Source organism: Sprattus sprattus, assembly GCF_963457725.1.
Source record: "Sprattus sprattus genome assembly, chromosome: 2".
NCBI classification, from domain to species: Eukaryota; Metazoa; Chordata; class Actinopteri; order Clupeiformes; family Clupeidae; genus Sprattus; species Sprattus sprattus.
Window position 1 is genome coordinate 7,878,435 of NC_137921.1, and position 12,297 is coordinate 7,890,731.

General features: G+C 39.2%; 1 protein-coding gene across 1 annotated transcript; it reads left to right on the plus strand.

The window, feature by feature from the left end:
* Nucleotides 1-1,712: 1,712 nt before the first annotated feature.
* LOC308361213 (tumor necrosis factor receptor superfamily member 5-like) lies at nucleotides 1,713-6,201 on the plus strand (the record flags this gene model as incomplete). The annotated part of the gene is made up of 7 exons (XM_080833490.1): nucleotides 1,713-1,823; nucleotides 2,112-2,198; nucleotides 2,871-2,996; nucleotides 3,079-3,237; nucleotides 3,606-3,690; nucleotides 4,005-4,198; nucleotides 6,173-6,201. Exons 1-7 carry the CDS (start codon nucleotides 1,796-1,798, stop codon nucleotides 6,199-6,201), a joined length of 708 nt encoding a protein of 235 aa, XP_080689616.1. The 5' UTR covers nucleotides 1,713-1,795.
* Between the last annotated feature and the right edge of the window lie 6,096 nt (nucleotides 6,202-12,297).

The following is a 12,297-nucleotide window of genomic DNA, read 5'->3' on the forward strand; positions in this document are numbered from 1 at the left end:
TTGCTGTATCAATAGTTTAAAGTCTCACAAGACTTTTTTCACAACTTGTTTTGACTGGTAAACTATTTTATCTGGTATCCCACACTACCAGTAGCTACATATCTTCACCGCATTTGATATTGCGATAAAAGTATTACAAAACATGTTTGTCACAATGATATTGATACTACATGGTGAGACGTGCCTTAGTCGCGCTCTAGAATAGTGACTTCTGACCAGCATGCGATCTTTTTATGATTGTAGTTACAAACCCGCCCAAGTGTCTGGGGCGTTTCATGATTTTCTAGAAGGTTGAAAGCGGAAGACGCCGACGGTTTGCCTTGGGTTGCCAGATTCTGGTACTTTTTCCAGTGTAAGTTGATCAACTGCTTCACACCCACCGACTCTGGTGTATGTCATCATTGTAAGAGACGGCATGCGAGATACAAATAAAAAAAAGCCGTTATTTACATAAGTTTGCATACAACGAACCTATTAACCTATTTTTTTTTTTTTTTTTTTTACAAAAAATGATTGCATTATGTATATGAACAGCTAAATACATTTTGGAAACCGTTTAATAGCTTGCACAGGTGATGTTAATTCAGCCCTCACCTCTCCTTTCCTGAAGGCAGGGCCTTCTGTAATACTTTTTTGGAACATTGCCTACCGCCATTGTTATTGCCTTCTGTCATTGATATTTTCTACTTTCACGAGTGAATGTTTTGTAAAACAACACCGTTTATTGGAATTTCGGTATGAAAACTGATCAATGGAAACTACATTGACGCCAAGTGTGCTGATCCAAGTCAATTATGGATTTACATAGCCTATTGCTTGCGTTAGCTATAGTTTCTTATCTAGCAGATAGTTATATATCCCGGTGCACACCAACCTGCTATAAACTTTATTTTATTATAACTGATGCGGGAGCAACATTACGTTTGACCTGGCCGTGTCACGTCTCACTCTGAAAACACATTGAGGAAGCGCAGCAGGATGTAACGTGCAAATCCACCTTGGCAAATCATGAAGCGCACTGATTGGTCAACAGGAACATATTGTGAACTCAAATAATATTCGATGTGAATATTACATAACACATAAATAGCAGACGGGAAAATGAAAGCATCTAGATAGGTTTAGAAAAATTGGGCTGACACAGTAAGTAAGTAGTCATTTATTGTTACAGCACAAGTACACAAGTATCAGCAACACAGCCTGTCACTATAGTAAACTCACGCAAGTGGCAATCAACCCGTCTATAACATCTACTGACAAGGGGGGTAGACAGAACGGGAAGGAAAGGTTGAGGGAAAAATTACAGCATAACATTGGGGAGGGGAGGAGAGGAAAAAGTCAACGGAGTACAGTGTGGGAACAGTAAACAAATGAGGACATATCAAGTGCACTATAGCGAGATATAGAGATTAGTCATCCCACCTGACCTTGAACCCGGCTCTACAGGTTATCCAATCTGCACTCTGACCACAACGTCCAAGAGCCAGGCTAAATGTGAGTCAGAGCACGCCACATACAGTACTTGTGTGTGGTGATGGCACTCTTGTCACATGCACATTTGAGCTGCAGTGCTAAATAATGAAAGTCATATTTGTGATACCAATGAGGAAAGGTTTATTTGTAAAGCCAAAACTAAAATAGGCGTATAGCCTACGCAACCCATTCCACGTGCTTATGACAACATCTGGCAACCAAATATGTCTCGATTTCGAAAGACGACGAATGGCGACGATGGAAACTCTGCGAAACAACTTTATTTTATCAACTTCTTGGGGTAAAGAAATGGGAAGATGATATGGACATCATTTCGCGATTTCTCTTCTGTAAGCTCGCATTCCACCCCACATTGAGTTCTAACCTGATTGGAGACATTATTTAAATAAGCTTACAATATTGTCAGCGAACAACCGACAATACTGTTAAAGATGGCGATTAGCGATGTCAGTTCCGTGTAATTCCATACGTCCATAAATACGTTGCGGAGTAGCGATTACTTTCAATAGATTCCAGCTTCGCTGGAAATGTAATGCAACCCATTATAACAGTCGATATTGTTAACCAAAGTTGGTTTAGGAATGACACATCTTCCCTTCTTTCGTTTTCATTTTTAGTATTCGCCATATTGCAGCCCACGAACTGTTGTCTGCGAGCAGAATATCTGAGCGATTTAGGGGAGTGCTGTCCGATGTGCGGAAGAGGTATGGCATACTCATGTGTTTTTACCTCTCAATCCAAAGAGGTATTTTTCCGATAAAGAGAACACCACACTCAGTCAAGTCTACTGAGGGTGTGGTGAAAAACTGCAATTTCCGGATGTTATGTAGGCCTACTCCTGAAATGTAATGTAGTGAAACTGATCTGGGATCTGCATGTATGGGAACGCTCACAAAAGAGCTACATTACAGTAACCTTAAAGGTGCAGTCTTGTGATTCTAGTCCAGTACACCTTTTGTCAAATTCAGCTAGTTGCTCCTGACAGTCCTCAAGCTGTCCGTTTAGATTCACCACTTGTGTTCATACACAGTCCTACTCTGTTATTGGGAAGCAAACATAAAACCTTTGGACAGATCCATAAACTATTTCAGCCAATCCGCACCATGCTTCAGGAGCACGGAAGGGAGGTGTGTAATTTCATTGGCTGTTGAGCTGAAATATCTTCAACATTTTGCTAGAATGACAGACTGTATCTTTAATTTCTTCTAGGGGAATTTCGAAAGATATTATTGAAAGATATTATTTGCATTATTATTTTATATTATATTACTACTGTAAGGACATTACATGTAAGTACAAATAAAACACTGCTTATGCAGCTTATACCTAAAGTTTTCTCAGCATCATTGTCAGTGTGTTTCATTGGTTCTTTCTAGGTTTAGTGGTTCGTAAAGACTGCACACAGGACTCCAGCACGTCATGTATTCCATGTTTGAAGGGGACATACATGGATGAACCAAATGGCTACAATAAATGTCGCCAATGCAAGAGATGTGATTCAGGTTTGGATTTGCTTCTTTCCTAATAATGGTCATGGTTGTGTCTTCAACATTAATGACTTCTTGTTGTATTGTGTCTTTTAAGGTCAAGGACTGTATACAGTACATGAATGCACTACAACAGATAATGCCGTGTGTGATGTTCTTGATGGACATCACTGTTTAAGTTATTCATTACCGAATGAGTGCAGTTTCGCTGGAAAACATACAGTCTGTACAGCTGGGCAGAAAGTTATAACACCTGGTAAGTATTCTTTTGGCAAATTGAATACTGGGATTAAAAAGGGCTTTACCTTTTGAGGGACATTGTAAGATATTAATTTAATCAAGCCACTCCCAAATTTAAGAACACCCAAACCCTAAATCACTACTCTGATCACCACACAAGACTAAGATTAAGTATATATATAGTATAGTATATGTAGCTCTTCATATATCTATATATGCAGGCCCTTTAACCCAAAGCAGCTTTTACAGTGCAGACACATCTTCATCAAAATGTGTGGTGGTTTTAGAACCTTGTTCTACCAGTACAGCATCAGTTGAGGTTGACATTACAGTGGAATATCCCTGGTTAACTCCCCCCCCCCCCCCTTTTTTTTATATCCACAGGTTCTAAAACCTCAGACACCGAGTGTGAAGACTGTCCTAAGGGTCAGTACTCTACAGATGGAGTGACCTGCATTGCCTGGACTGAGTAGGTCATTTTGACACAAGCATGCAGCACATGAAAAGTAAAAGCTTTGCTAAATTTAAGAACATCGTTGAGGATCCTGTCAAAATATGATGGCCCAGTTAAAAACTGTTGCTGTCATTGCTTCAGCTCCTTGCATATTCGTCAATTCCATAAATTCCTCACGTGATTTAACTATTTTTTTTGGCTTTTAGAATAGTTTCTGTTGTGGGAGCTGTAAGCCTTACCATGAAACTGTACTATTTTGGGAGCTGCCTTCGTGATATGGCTTACCATAGAACTGCACACTACATTTAGCAGTTTTTTTTGTCTTTCAGCTGTGATGCCATTGGAAAACAGAAAGTTGAAGAAGGAAGTGCTGCAGCTGATGTTAAATGCACAGACAAACCAAGGCACAGATATATGCTCATATTGAGTTTTGTTGTGGTGCCTTTAATTCTATGCACCTTGGTATGTTCTGAAAGATTCCTGAAAAAATGCAAGTTTATTTTTTGTTTCTTTGTCTGTTTAAGTGACTTATTAAATTAAATGTTATTAAATTATTTCAGATTGTTCAATAATCTTGCAGCTCTTCATTAAATTAGTTTATGTATTATGTTACCTCCATGTATAATTACAATCAATCACGTTGGGCTGTAGCTCCTCTTAAGTTCTGAGACTGGAGGTTTAGCTGCTAATTTTATATCCTGTTTATTAGAAATCAGACAATGTCCTTGCACTTGAGGATACATCCACTTTGTTATGTAAAACTGCTCAGGGAGTGCTACAAAAATGTCTGAAAGTAGCAGTTGACATCACATGCCAATGTACATAACATCAAAATGCATGTGACATCTGTGTCTGACACACAGTCTTTTTTATTCTATTTAGATTTTCACTCTTGTCCAGATTCTTTACCTGTGCAGGAAAGTTGCAAAGGAAGAGAACAGGTAGGTTTTAAAATGTGGCATCAGTTGAGGCAAAACATGAAAGGTACAGTGTGAAATTGTTAGTGGCATCTAGTGGTGAGATGAATATCCTTCCCTTTACAAGTGTGTGCGAGCACCTACGGTTACCTTCAAATGCCATAACAACGCCAAAGGCCCTCTCTCGTGCCAATGTTGATTTGACAGTTCTGGGCTACTATAGAAACATGGTGGCCTCGGTGGAAGTGTATTTATTTATGTATGCGTTTATTTGAAAAGGGACAGTGTACATTGTTAAACATTTCCCAGAAAATGTTAATGTACCAGAATTAGCTTGGTTAGCTAGTTTTCATCCGTTGTCCCTTGGCATGGCATGACAGAGAGATCAGAGATATGGAAATAAAAGAAAAAAATAATACAAAATGATATAATTAAAAGAAATAATAAGTAGGAAAAAGTGGACCCGCTCCCTATGTAGATACGAAGGGCTCATTCTCAGTTAACAAAAACACAACGATTCAAAGTAAGAGGTAATTATACACTAATGAAAACATAATTATGAATACTATATTCCATTTCTATAAATAGATGCCACTTAAAATTACATGCTGTAATTTACCTTCAGGATTAATTAACCCCATATAATATTAAATGTTATGCATAACATGACAGTACAAATGTGTAAAATTCAATTTGTATCCATAATTGCAATAATATAACTGACATCGAATGTAGAGGCAAATTAATGTTAATGTAATTGTTTGCTACCAAGCCATGATAACATTGGATAGATTTACGTAACTAGCTAAGGTCTAACCACCTGCAAAGCATGTTGGTGGAAGTGTTATGGAAGATGCACAAAGTAATCTGGTCTATTAGTTAGGAATGTGGTGCCCACTGATGTTTGATGGCAATCAAGATTTTGTGGGTGCAGGCAGAAGGCAAATGATAAGTTGACAACGTTGAGGGATCTAGAGACTGCAAGAGGAAAGGGTGCATGTTTTGACAGTAAATTGCCCGTCACGTGAATATAAAGTATTCATAACCAAGAATATTGAAGCTATGTAGCTTTATTTTGTTTGCCATTTTGTTTCTGGCTGTTAACTTTGCTATTAATGGGGCGTTGATGGCCACCTGTCTCATTGAGAGGTCAGTGGTCATAAGAATCAGTAAATACTGTCAGTACGATCTCCTTCAGTGTGTGTGCCTCTCCCACTGCTCCCCGCAGCAGAACACTGTGTTTGTGTGTGGAGACCCACCTCATGTTATACTGCACCCTAGTGGCCATATCCTTCATGGATCTACAGCTTTAAGTGTGATATGATGGAGAAACATATTTAAAGATGAGATTTTAACATCAATATCCTCAGTGTTCTTTAACAACAAGCTGGATCAATGCTAAACCTGTTTGTTTTCCAGAAAGCGATCCAAGTTCCAAGTTCAAGTACCAAGGACTCAGGATATGTTGGAGCATCTAACACTCAGTAAGAGAATACCAAATAATTCAGAATTTCAGTACAGCCAGTAATATCTCGTATTGTGTTTTAAATTATAAAATGATTGATATCTCTGTGTTCCAGAGAAGAGTGCAAAGAACCTCAAGGTCTGAGAGAGGAAGATGCTCTTGTACACCCACCTGCAATTTAACAAGCAATTTGGAGGAAAACAAATACAGTACCAGTCAAAAGTTTAGACACACCTTCTCATTTTTTGAGAATTTCTTTCTTTACTTTTATTATTTTCTACATGGTAGATAACACTTTTTTTGTTTAGTACACCATTCCATGTGTGTTCTTTCATAGTTTAAATGTCTTCAGTACTAACCTACACTGTCGAAAATAATAAAAGTAAAGGAAACACTTCTCCAAAAAATTTAAGGTGTGTCCAAACTTTTGACTGGTACTGTACATTTTGAATAAAAAAACTTCTAAGAATTCCTCCAGTTGCCACGGTTTCTTCTACCTTCCTGTGCAACAGGAAGCTTGACTGCGGGACACGTGGACACATGGACACAATCTTTAAGCATAGCCATTGATGCCTAGGTGACTGGGTATATGGGAGTGAACCTTTCCTTGCAGTACTAAGGCCCAATGCACACTGCCTGCGTTGCTTGTGCCTGGAGGCTGCGTGTGTGTGTGTCACACCACCAAAGTTTCTGTTGCAGCGCTGCAGCCAGCCCTATCTGCATCGAGTTGGCCTTCGATACACCATCAGTTTGGTGTTAATCATTGTTGATGAGTGGTCTGAAAAGTGAATACCGGAAAGTGGATCAGGTGTACTTTTATTTAGTTGGACAGTTGACTTTTATTACCCTTGTTCAGGGCAATGGTGTGAGAGAGAGAGAGAGCTCAATGAGAAACTACTAACTACTTACTGGCCTCCCGAAAAAAAACAACTGAGAGACTTCAGCTCATTCACAACTCTGCAGCTCGGCTGTTTACCAGACCCGCAAGGAGAGAGAGCACATAAGTCCTGTTTTGGCTGCTCTGCACTGGCTTCCGATAACATTGAGAATTGACTTTAAGGTCCTTCTCCTTATATACGAAGCCCTTAATGGGCTTGGACCATTGTTACATTGCAAACTCCCATGTCAAATTCTTGCCTTCAAGGTACACTGCGATCATCAAATGCTGGTTAATTGGAGGTTCCCAGCAACAGTCGTAAGGAAATGTTGTCATAAGCCTTTGTGTGAGAAGGTGAATTCCAACCCTTCTTACCGTGACTCACTGGAGAGGAGTTTGGCCCTAATGTGGGGTGGACTTCCCCACCACAATGGTTGGGTCCAGGCTCCCCCACAATAATGGTTGGTTCCAAGTGAAGCCAATAGGGCCAATTTAGCCAGCCTATTTAGAGGGTGCCTTTTTCAAGGATTGAAAAAGAGCTTTGTGAAAGCATTGGGAGGCATGAGTGGGGAAAAAAACACTGAAAAACAGGGTTTGGCCGTATAAGCCTAGTGTGTCTAGTTGTGGACCTAGACAATTGTGCCTATTGAATTGTGCATATAGAATTGTGCCTAGTTAAATGTATCCCTTGGAGTGCGTTTGTCTTTGCGATTTATGTTTGTTTGGTTTTTGGGCACCTGTGTGGGGTCGATACCGTAGAGTCCCTTTTTTAAATTAATAAGAAAATATTTAAGCAATAAGGTTCGAGAGGCAGTACGGTATCGTCAATAATGTACTTGTTCGAGGGAGTTGTTAGGCCCGACGCGCAGCGGAGGGCCGGCAAACCCTCGAACAAGTACATTATTGACGATACCGTACTGACTCGAGTACCTTATTGCTTTTATAACACGGTTGCCAGCGACTCCAAAATATTAAGTACAATTAAAGTAAACAGTAAGCTGCCTTTCAGGACAAAAAAAGTTGTAGACACCAAACGTTGTGTATCGCATTTCAGTAGCCAAGAGAAAATAGTCCCCCTTTGTGTGGCTGTTGCTATGCAACAGACAAATAGCATTGGGAATTTAACGTCTGTTAGACCTAGCACAAAAGCTACGTGTGTTTCAAATAGGTTTTTGGTCTAAGCGCTAAAAGTCAACTACAAATAATATTCGAGACTTTCAGTAAAGACTTTCAATACTCTGCAACATTCGCGTAGCACAGAAACAACTAACCGAGTCAATTTAGACATATAAAAAGTCGTGTAGATAGCTTAATTCACATGAAACATTCCCCACTACATTAGCCACAACACGCCGCCATCTTGGATAGATATTTCCTTTTGAGTGCGTACTGATATGGAACGCTCAGGTAGATGAAAACAGGTCGTACAGTTACTATACCGTAGAATATAGCACACCCCGGAACTAACTCTCAGAATGGTGGATTCCATCTACCCGTGTTATAATTCTATCTACCCGTGTTATAAGTAAGGGATAATGTATAGAACGCAGGTCATTGTCGGGAAAATAAGCCCCGACAGGGCGAACAGCACCCCGACGCGAAGCGGAGGGGTGTTGATTCACCGTGAAGGGGCTTATTTTCCCGACAATGACCGGTGTTCTATACATTATCCCGCTTATTATACGGCTAAAACTAAAAAAATTACAGTGTGTCTTTTTACAATGTATTTGTTTTTGTTATTATACGTAGTGTTAAAAAGCAGAGAAATAGTTCGCCAAAGACGTTGAACTTCAAAGACAGTTGAACATTCTTTAGAACACAGCTGCTCAACCGTCCGCTGAAACTCCCTTGATAAGTTACCGTACTACTTGCGGAGTGCTACGAAAGATGTGAATCAGAGGCAAAAAGGCCACTTTCCTTGACAGCGGTCATTAACTGCATAGCAACGGTCAGTTATCGGAAAATAGTTGACCGCAGAACGTTGGGAAGCCCCATTCAAGTGAATGGAGCATTCTACAGCATTAAGAAGAGCCGTGTAATAATTGTGTATAATAGCCACTATCTCCTGCACCCTCTATCCTGAATTCCCCAACAACTCCAGTCAGCCTACATCCTAAAACGTGGGGTGACCGCCTCGGTCCCTCACACTTTGTCCATTACTCCCCAAATCTATGGAACACACTGCCTATAGACTGAAAAATGCGATCTTTAGGGACCTCCTTTAATAATGAATTGCTTGCTTTTCGACGGAGAGCCTTTTAACAGCTTCCCACAATCGCTTATTTGTAAACAAAGGTTGCCAAGGTACTTTTGGGTGGCACAAACTGTCATCCTGTCAACAGCCGAAGTAGTTCATTTACGCAAATGTAATGTTAAAATCGTGTTGTGTTTGGGGTTGTAATGCCAAATGTACCCAGCTACGTAAATTATTATTATTATAATTATTATAAGACTATTTCAGCAAATTCTAGATTTCAATCGTTAATAATCCTTTTCTTGGGTGTAACAACACAAGCGGGAAACTCATATCAATGCTTATTTTCACATTCTGCCTGCGCACGCTGAAAGCTGAGCTAACGTAAAGTTATGTCAACTTTCTTCCCCTAGCAAATGTTAACAAGCTAGGATGTCTAAAGTTAGTCAAATGGGAGATGTTTTAGTTGGGTTGCTGTTGGGTAGCTTAACGGTAGCATAACGTTGGGTAGCTAGTAAAAGAGCTCAAATCCTCAAAACTGCTCATGTACAATAAAATGACACAGTTTTCAATAGTTTCAATAAGATCAATAGATAGGTACTTTATTAATATCCGTATGGACAAATTCTTGTTTCCAGACAGATAGCTGGAAAGCTACAAACAGTCCTGAAAATCGTTCATGTTAAGTTGGCCATAGCGATCTCTGTCACTACGAGTTTGATACTTGTATGTATTTCAATGACTTGGTCGTTGCAATATTACCATTATTCGCTAACAAATATTCACAGCAACGAAATCAGGAACGTCTAGTTTTTCAGTTCACAAGATCATAATCATAAAACGTTTTGACATTACATGAAAAATCCTGTCAAAAATCCTGTTGGTTTGTTCAGGTTTACTATGGGAAGGGGCGACGTTTGCCACCCGGAATTAAGATATTCGTTGTTGTGACGTCATGCTGAATTGTCGTATAGATATCAGAGAAGCCAGCTCGCTTAACATTCTCAAAAGAAAGCTAAAAACATATCTCTTCAGCTTAGCCCAGGGGTCTCAAACTCAAATTACCAGGGGGCCGATGAGCTTTCAGTCTGGTCAGTGGGGGGCCAGATTTTTTTTATGTCACTTTTGTGTGTGGCAAATGTACCATGTGTGATCAGTGGTACAATGGTTAGTGTTGTTGAATAACAAGTAAATAACCTTAGTTTTAATTTCTGGGCAATGCAAGACACTCTTTGGATAAAGGCCAGATTTATAGTTGCATTTTTTTATCACTTTGTCTCATTGATAGCCCATGACTTACATATACAGCAGTACTAGTGGGATAATGTCTTCATTGACAACTAAATCTAGTTTTTTCATTCATACATTTCATTTCAAAGCAAGTTCTGTACTGCACCACTTTTGTAAAATTGGTAGCAAGGCTGCAAAATAAATAAACAAAGCAGAAAACTGAATCCAATTTCAACAATAATCGGAATTATTTTATAAAATAAAATAAATGTCTTTATAATAAATATATTTCAAGTGTATAATTTTATTTGTCTGTCAAAATTCAGTATCTTTCCATATAAAGTGATCTCAAAGTAATAGTTTACTCATATGCTGGTCATGGTGTAACGTCTGTAGTTATTCCTCGGATCAACTCCCATGACAAACCAGCATGCTCAATTGCGTAAATAGCTGTGGTACGGCCTTGCATTGTTTTTACACATAGTAATTCCTCAAACTGGTTGTTAACACCGCGGAAAAACATCGCATAAGAATACTCACTGAAACTTTTGCCTTTGACACACTGCTAGATTTATAACAGACTCTACATTATCCCGCTTATTATTTGGTTACTTGTCAAAACGATAGGAGACATTCCTCCAAAATAATTTTGTTGCCATTTTGTGACTTAATAAAAAAATAGTTCTTCACGCAAATAGAGCTTTAACGTTTCAGGTGTTGCGAGCAAACCATTACTTGGTGACTTAATTTACCAATCCATTCTACCTTGATCTTCGTTTGCTTTCTGCAGATTTTTATTTTCTATCTTATATTATGCATTTTATGTATTCTATTTTTTTTATCTTAAATCTTTATGCACTCCATCCAAGTTTTTATGTTTATTTTATGCAACACAGGAATGAATTCAGTCATTATTAGTCATTAACTATCCATGGGAGCTTATGGTGATGAGATGAAAAGAAGAACAACGCTGAAGTTGAATTCAGTCATTAGTCATTAACTATCCATGGAAGCTTATGGCGATTGGATGAAAAAAAGAACAACCCTGAATATGTGGCATCAGGCAGGTGGCGTCTTCATTCCGTAGGAGAAGAACGCCATGACCATTTATAGTCCGTTTCGACCCGCCAAAGACACCAGTGGGTACGTTGCTACTCCTCTCCTTTGGTCAGCATATGTGAGAGGCAGTACGCCTTAAGTATAAGCCCCTCCTGGAAACTTTCAACTTCATGAAGTGTATTTTGTGTATTTTTTGCCCAAAATCTAAAGTCCTTCTTGACCAATAAAGTTGTCATTCTATGTCTATCAGTATTCTTGTGCTTTGCATACATCTTGGTTGATTCGGGTGTGTTTATGTATGTTTACAATTTAAGGACCAGGAAATATGACCACTGATGATGGCAGCAAGCTGAACGTTTGGTCTTGCAGTGTGTGGACTAACAAACTCTCATCTCCAAGAACCAGGAAATAGAGGCTAAACAACTTGATATCATAGTTAGGCCTACATCACAAACCATGTGTAACTAGTTTTTTTAAATGTCTGAAATATTTGATATTTCAACATGGCTCTGTAAGACCTGGGGTTGACTCGGATTTTCATTCGCCCAGCAGGAGGCGCCAACATACCAGTTACAAATACATACGAGAAAACCTTCAAACATTCAGAGGGTGTGAACAGACCTAACTACTAGTAACAGGATCATGGAGTGTGGGACTCCCTGACTACAGAATACTCAAGGTCCTTTTACTATCTTCCCCTTAAATACCCATTCGTTTAGTCCTACATCTGACAAACTTTTTAATCACATGGAATTTGGTGTTTACACTGATGCACTGGGATCACACAGAGAGAACGAGTGGAGGGGTTTGTCAGGGTAACCCGCAGTCCACAGGGACCGGAATTGGCATGTTTCTGAGATCCATGTTAAAACTAATCTAT